Source organism: Clarias gariepinus, chromosome 12 (assembly GCF_024256425.1).
Source record: "Clarias gariepinus isolate MV-2021 ecotype Netherlands chromosome 12, CGAR_prim_01v2, whole genome shotgun sequence".
In the NCBI taxonomy this organism is placed as follows: Eukaryota; Metazoa; Chordata; class Actinopteri; order Siluriformes; family Clariidae; genus Clarias; species Clarias gariepinus.
In genome coordinates this window covers 12,223,995-12,231,586 of record NC_071111.1, presented here as the reverse complement: position 1 = coordinate 12,231,586, position 7,592 = coordinate 12,223,995, and the positions used below count along the sequence as shown (strand labels likewise).

Genomic DNA, 7,592 nt, shown 5'->3' with positions numbered 1-7,592 from the left:
TCCATGTGCAAGCAGTTTAAAAACTGTATAACAACAATAATAATAATAATAATAATTATTATTATTATTATTATTATTATTATTATTATTATTATTATTTTACAGTCGTCAATGTCACTTCTGGTTTGTCATTAAGATCTAAAGCTGCATAATAGAAGTGAATTAATAACCTGGACACACCCCTACTCTTCTATATATGAGACAAAATATAAATATTTTTTTATATACAGCTTTTTATTATATATAATTTCAATTATTAAATTGATGTTTAATTAGCACGTTTAAATCAAAATGTAAACGATACACTGTAACAACAGACATCAATCACAAAATAACAATCTGCATGTGTTGTTTACAGTTTAAACGACGTCACTGCGGTGGCCAGATTGGGACAAACCCTTCCGAATGGAATCTTTTATCTCATTAGTGTGGAAACATATGGCCGGTAGCTATCTTATTACTTTGGATGGTTTCATTAATTATTGCTGATTAGCGTTTCATTTATTGTAAATTCCATTTTGGGTGGGCTGTTGTGAAATTGGGCGGGGTTTGTATTGGGAGGGACTGAAAACCTCAATCTGGCAACCGCGAGGCAGCGAGCGACTGAAAAGCGGCGGAGATCAGCGGTGAGTTTATTACTGAGAAACAAGCGCGCGTGAGAGCAGCAGCAGCAGCAGCGCAGGATGAGGGCTGGAGTGTGTCTCAACACTTAGTGCAGACATACATCAGAGTTTCTGTTAAAAGACCCCAGCTTTCTCTTACAACACTAAGTTATTCTGAACAGCAGCGACGATGAACGATATTAAAGTTGCTGTTCTTGGAGGAGAAGGAGTCGGAAAATCAGGTGAGCTTCGGTTCTTCTGTATGTTCCTCGTCCTTGCATTTTGCTCTGTAATCATATGTAATGCTCTTCTGTCCGTCAATCATTGTTTTGCATTGACAGCTCTCATCGTGAGATTCCTAACCAGGAGGTTTATTGGGGAGTACGCCTCATCATCAGGTACACACACTTCATTTACTGCATTCTCCTCACACACACCTGCTTCAACTAATGCTCTCTAATGCTCTACAGAATGTTTGCAAAATTGACCCATCTTGCCTAATGAACATCTCGTTATTCTGTAATGTGGCTATAGAGTGTTTCGCAATAGAGTGTTTAATGCATGGTATATCAAAATCATACTGCAGTTTAATCCATAATGTAATCTCATTAGAACTTTTACTATAGTATGTACTGTAGTTTCCTACAGTGAACTTTAGTTTAAAATACAATATACGATGGTTTTACTTAAGTACTTCAAGTGTTACTATGGTAGGCACCATGGGACTTTAGAAAGAACCAGGGTAGGTACTGTGGCACTTCCATGGATACCATATTAGTACTATTTTATGTACTGCTGTACTTTGGTGAATATCATGGACGGTACTGTGACACCTCAGCAGGTACTGTGGTAGTACTATTAATGAAAGTGTAGTGGTCAATTCCATATCATGTGGCAGTTCAGTGAGTCCGGTAGTGGTATCATGGTAGTACTATGGCATGTCCCATTCTACTTTGGTGTAGGTACTAAGGGCCTTAATTGGGTACTGTATAGTATATACCCATGTATTATAATGAATGGCCACAGTTCAATTCAATTCAATTTTATTTGTATAGCGCTTTTAGCAATTGTCATTGCCGCAAAGCAGCTTTACACAATCAAAAAAATTATTTAAGTTTGTATGATATGTGAATGTGTATGAATCAAAATGGTCAGTTTGTCCCTGACAGTACTGACCAGTGTTGAATGTAACGCATTACAAAGTAACGTGTTAGAGTACTTGGACTACTCTTTTGATGTAACAAGTAATCGAACGCGTTAGGCTCGCCGTTTAAGTACTTAGTTATTTAGTTATTTTTTCAAAAATGTAATCCGTTATTCAGACAATTTATGTAATCCGTAAGCCAGACAACAGCGATTCCGAGTGTGTGTGAAAGTTGTCCTACAAGCTCCGCCTCTGTCCCCGATAACCCGCGCCCCCTGCTGGTACAGTAAACCCTACGTGGTTTGCGGTAAGATTCGTTGTTATACCCCTATCTCACCTATGCTGTTTCGGGCAGTGGCTGTAAGTATGGTCTATCATGATGTACCGCGAATTTTGGCGCCGTGAAAAATTTTGCTACATGTTAAAATTTTTGGGGGGGAGGGTCCTCACGGAAGCTTGCAGACATTGCAGAACTTCGCGGAACGCTTTAAAACGTAACGTCCCCCAACACTGGTACTGACCATGGTATTCACCAAAGTACTGTGGCTGTTCATTGGGTAAAGTAATAGTACTATGGTAATGCTATGGTATGCATTGCTGTACTTAGTATATCATGGTAGGTACGGCAGGTACCATGGTAGTACTATTGTGTGTACAACTGTACTTTGCTGAATTGTTTGTTTGTAAATACTGTACCATATAGGTGTCAGTATATTAATGGTGTAGCCTAGTACAGATAGTACTATATTGTGGTATGTAATGTTAAGAGTTTCAACATACACTACATACAGTGGTACTATACCATATAAATCTTATCATTATGGTGCATAAACATGGTTATCATATTTTCTGACAGGATTCTTTTACATGTTTATAGTACCATGCTACAGTACATGGTACATGGGATGGTACATACTATAGTTAATCTAAACTTTGAACTAAAGAATGTACTATTGTCGATTCATGTACCATAGTGTGGTACATGTACTATATCATGAAATAAGTACCATGGTACTGTCAAATGACCAATACCATTGTAAACTTACTTTTGAAATGTGTAAAATTCAAGTGGTCGCATCACATTAAAATTTATCCTGTAAAGTATATCATGATTATACTGATCATGTATTTGGTGATGTATCACTATAATACTATAACATGGTCAAAGAGTGAGTCACACTGAGGTGCAACATGCTTAGTTTAATCATGTATGTATATGTAGTTTAATCAATAATGTGTAACATATATTAGGTATATACTAATAACAACAACAATAATAATAATAATAATAATTGTCTTAGGCACCATATTAATTTTATTGCATATAATATATATATATATATATATATATATATATATATATATATATATATATATCAAGTTTGCAATATTATTTACAATACCATTACCTATTTCCAAACATAAAAAATGAATAAGTACATAACATTACAGAAGAATATTAAAGGGCTTTGATACACCTGTAAGGAAAACAACATATTACATGACCGATCAGTTTTTAAATGGAAACACAAACCTAACCTAATGTAGGCTCCTGGTTATCGAATGAAAATAAAAAGGCGCAAGTGTGACAAAGTTACAAGGAAGTAAAACTATGCTTCTGTAATGTTATTTAAAAAGTTATGTTTGGAAATAGTGAATGGTTTTGTACATAATAATGCAGATATGATAAAAATATATAACAAAGTTTGTACTAAAGATATTATAGTGCCTAAGACTTCTGCACAGGACTATAGGATAGCCTACTATAAAGGTTTTTATATATTCTGCTATTGTTCTGTGAGTAGATCATATAATGCACCTAGTTGCGTTATAAAACACTGTCCATGATAACAAGATTTTAAATTATGCACTACTACTGTAAGTGAGGAAATTGTATCTGTATAAAATATATCAGATGTTTGCTTTAGTTAATGCAGCTCTATTTAAATGACGAGATTAAGCTAGCTAGCGACTTCATATCGTCAGCCAATGCATGTGTAATAAAATGGTATACCCCGTTGTCTGGACAATTATATGTTATAGATGTTATACATACTGTATTCTATATGCTATAAGTATATATATATATATATATATATATATATATATTTGATAACCTAATATTTTTGAGGCAGAACACTTTTTTCCTGTAATCCAAAAAGGCCGCTCTGCCAAGTGCCTCTACTTAGATATTTAGTGTGATCATAAAATGCAGAAAATTGCTTAGTCGAGCGGAATGCATTCGCATGACTCTGTGAAAATTCGTTCTTGCTTTCAGAGTGCATATACAGAAAACGCATGTCCGTTGATGGAAGGCAGCTGAATCTGGAACTTTACGACCCATGTTCCCAGGTATGTGTTTACAGCAGCAGTGAAAGCAGCAATAATGATTACAATAAAATACAGTCCACAAGCTATGAGATATCTCACTCTCGTAAAGATTAATAGATGCATTAAAGACAACGAGACTGTGAATACGATATGCCGTTAAAACGCTCTAATGAAAAGTAGTGCTTGTGTAAGGATATTTGAGTTTTATTCCCATACGCTTGCATTTTGCTGCAGCATTGGGCTGGGGGTGGGGATAAATACATGTGTACTTTCTGTACAGTACCACAAGTTTTGCCATTTCCTCCCACTAGGTTATGACCTTATACCGGTCAGTGCCTGTTCAACTACTACAATACTCTCAATCTATTTGTTTTCTTTGTGTCTCTGTAGCCTTGTGAGGGAAAGTCCACTCTGAATGAGCAGATCCACTGGGCTGATGGCTTTGTGGTGGTGTACGACATCAGTGACCGCTCCTCTTTCATCACAGCTACAGCTATTGTACATCTAATCCGAGAGCTCAACCTGGGAGCTGCCAAAAGGTACAGTACAAGTGTACCAAAGTAAACGTAGACCTGGAGGATGGAGCTATTTTTTATCCTCCATTCACAAGTACTTGATGTGCCTCTGCAGTGTAGGCAGGCGATCGCTGACCAGGAATCCAGCTCAGGGTTTCATTATAGAGCAGAGCAGAGAGGCTGTAGCTGCCGGAGGGGGCTGAGTGGGCGCTTTGTTATAACACAAGGACTGGCAGCTTAGTCTGCTCATTTATTTTTGTCAATAGCTAAAGCCACCTACATTTTTAGCCCACATCTTGTTTAGCCTTTTAAATAGCAAAGTGGGTATGCGCTCCATTGTAAGCTCCGACAGTGAGGCAATGACTGAATGTCAACTATTAAAACGCTCTCCTGTTTGTAATTAATCAGCCGATTCCTCGTCAGAAATGTTTAGTCACCGCGAAGAAATTCAAGGATTGGGCAGACATATAAACACTATAATCAGGTTAACTCTGCTTTAATCCCATCTTCGAGTTTAGCTTTTAAGACAGACCACCTTATTTGTACATGAGCTTCAGATAAAAAGGTTTTTTTTTACAGAACATCCAGACAAAACACATTCCATCCAAAAATTTTTCTAAGACAGGTTACCTTCAGTTACTTAATGATTTCTTAACCCTTTTAGGGACTCTGAGTCAGTGGTGTTCTTGGTGGGCAATAAACAAGACCTGTGCCACATGCGTGAGGTGGGCAAGGAGGAGGGTCAGAGGCTGGCGACTGACGGGCACTGCCAGTTCTACGAGCTCTCCGCGGCTGAGTGCTACCAGGAGGTTGCGCTCGTGTTTACAAAGTTGGTGCGCAACGCCAGCCTGAGCGGAAAAGCCAAAGAGCGCAGGCGCAGACCCAGCGGCTCCAAGTCCATGGCCAAACTCATTAACAATGTGTTCGGCAAGCGGCGGAAATCGGTGTGAGCAGGAGCAAGAGGAAGGAGAGCCATGCATGGACACTTCCAGTGCTGTGATCATGAGGGATGCACCGAGCTTCTTACTGGAGTGCAAAGAAGTTCAAAGATCAACCTGGTTATTTCTGCCTACTGCATGCACTTATCTTTAAAATGTCACGTCCAAGTGATTGCAGTCGTGGGTTTTGGGGTGACCATTTGTGGTTGACATTTTCTGCTGTTTGCCATAAATGTCCAAACTGTGGACACTCTAGATGTTTCTGTGCTGGACATTACATAAAACTGGCAAATATCATATGCTACATTTTATGTACGAGTATGAGCAGAGATTTAAGCTCAAATAAGTTGTGACCTTAGTATTATAAGGTGCTGATTTAAAATATAAGACTATGTTTTTACCAAAATAGAATTTAAATTTTTTAAGACATTCTAGTGTAAGAACAGTATATGGTACAAAAATAGACATTTACATTTCAGTGACACCTACACTTTGGTGTATAATACTGCCTGTTTTAGGATTTGAGATTATAGGTACAAATAAGTCCTTATTCATTCTTTTATTTTCAATACCGGCTTCTTCATGATCAGGAGGAAACCAGGATACACTGGGTATGAGAAGGTGTATACCCCTTGAATGGATTGCAGGGCACTATACAGTACCCACTCACACACAATCGCACAAGTGATCACATTTAGGAAGATTTTACTGTAATTGAGCCACCGGTCATTTCCAGGGTTTTTGGAGTTGGGAGGAAACTCGCGAACCCCGAGGAAACCCACATGGTCACACAAACACAGAACCCTCAAGAGCTCAAGATCAAATCAGAGACACTGAAAGTGCACTTTAACCAGAACCCTGGCTGGCTGTGTTTGTACATCCTGGGTGATGAACGTCTGGCAGATAGAACGCTATACAGGAACACATGGGGGAGAATAAAGTAATAAAGTAGTTCAATATTTATGTGGTTCACTCATTTACCACCAGAAGCTTATAATACTGAGGTCACATTATATTAAAAGAAAATGCTCTTTCTATTAAAAAAAAAATGCTACCTGAATGTTTGTAGTATTTTATAGTGTAACATCAGAAATGATGGACACCTGGTACGTTTCTGTCGTGTCATGTCTTGACAAATCATTAAAAAAAGCTGATTATGTTCTGTAGAATGTAAACTTTTCACAGTGCCTTTCTGTAAACTTCTCTGTACGGTTTAAACGCTGTCCCCTTGAACAGAATAAAGTGAAGCAGCTTTTACCTTTGCTTTCTACCCCATGACGCTTTGTTTCTGCATGTAGGACTAATCATAAGCTTGGGCTTGTTTTGGTGAAAAAACCTCACTAAGTTAATATTAGAAGTACATACTGTAGGGTGACTAAACCACTCACTCCAAACGAACCATTAAGTAAATAAATGATGTAGTGCTGACTTGTTAGAGGGAAAAATATTGTGTTCATGATGATTACAGTTTGCTTCGGGCTTTGCATTCTCTACCTCTCTAATAAGAACGTTACTGTACAGTATGTAGAACACAGACACTTGGGTTTGCACCCTCATTACATTCACTTGTGAATGGTCTGGAATGTCTCGCAAAGGGCATAAAGGAAAAGGAAATGAAGTCCACATTATTGTTATTCTAATGATCATATCATATAGTCGGGGGAGGCCGTTGTAAATGAGTTCACAAGGATAAGCACCACATTCAGATAAAAAGATAAAGATAGAAAATCCATTATAATGTTTTGTTTTTGGCATCTAGATCAGATTGTTTGCTGTTGACACATGTATTAATGTCGATTACTGCGAAAAGCACGACCAAGAGAAAGACACTGAACGGTATAAAGGCTCAGGCTGATTTGCGTCTGGCGTAGACTGTAGAGATTTTTCAGCCCATCTCACTGACTCATTTGTAACACGTCATGAAGACATTAATACAGGTGTGAACAAAAGGGTTTACAGTTTTTGTGTTTGCCAAAAATGGCATAAACCCAGTTTTATGATCACCAAACAAAAATAGCTGCTTATCTACTTTCCCATGCATGTGTACATGAGATCATTTGAA

At 37.9% G+C, this 7,592-nt stretch overlaps 1 protein-coding gene across 1 annotated transcript; it reads left to right on the top strand.

The window, feature by feature from the left end:
• Window positions 1–628: 628 nt before the first annotated feature.
• Window positions 629–6,787, top strand: rergla (RERG/RAS-like a). Its single transcript, XM_053508295.1, has 5 exons — window positions 629–844; window positions 944–1,000; window positions 4,025–4,098; window positions 4,468–4,616; window positions 5,257–6,787. The coding sequence occupies exons 1-5, from the start codon at window positions 793–795 to the stop codon at window positions 5,540–5,542; spliced, it is 618 nt and encodes a 205-aa protein (XP_053364270.1). The 5' UTR covers window positions 629–792; the 3' UTR covers window positions 5,543–6,787.
• The last annotated feature ends 805 nt before the right edge of the window (window positions 6,788–7,592 follow it).

What these genes read in the sequence shown, in the direction of transcription:
- rergla (XM_053508295.1), top strand. Translation starts at nt 793, where the DNA reads ATGAACGATATTAAAGTTGCTGTTCTTGGAGGAGAAGGAGTCGGAAAA. An exon ending in GGAGTACGCCTCATCATCAG is followed by an intron (nt 1,001 to 4,024) that starts GTACACACACTT and finishes TCTTGCTTTCAG; the next exon opens with AGTGCATATACAGAAAACGC. An exon ending in AACCTGGGAGCTGCCAAAAG is followed by an intron (nt 4,617 to 5,256) that starts GTACAGTACAAG and finishes TAACCCTTTTAG; the next exon opens with GGACTCTGAGTCAGTGGTGT.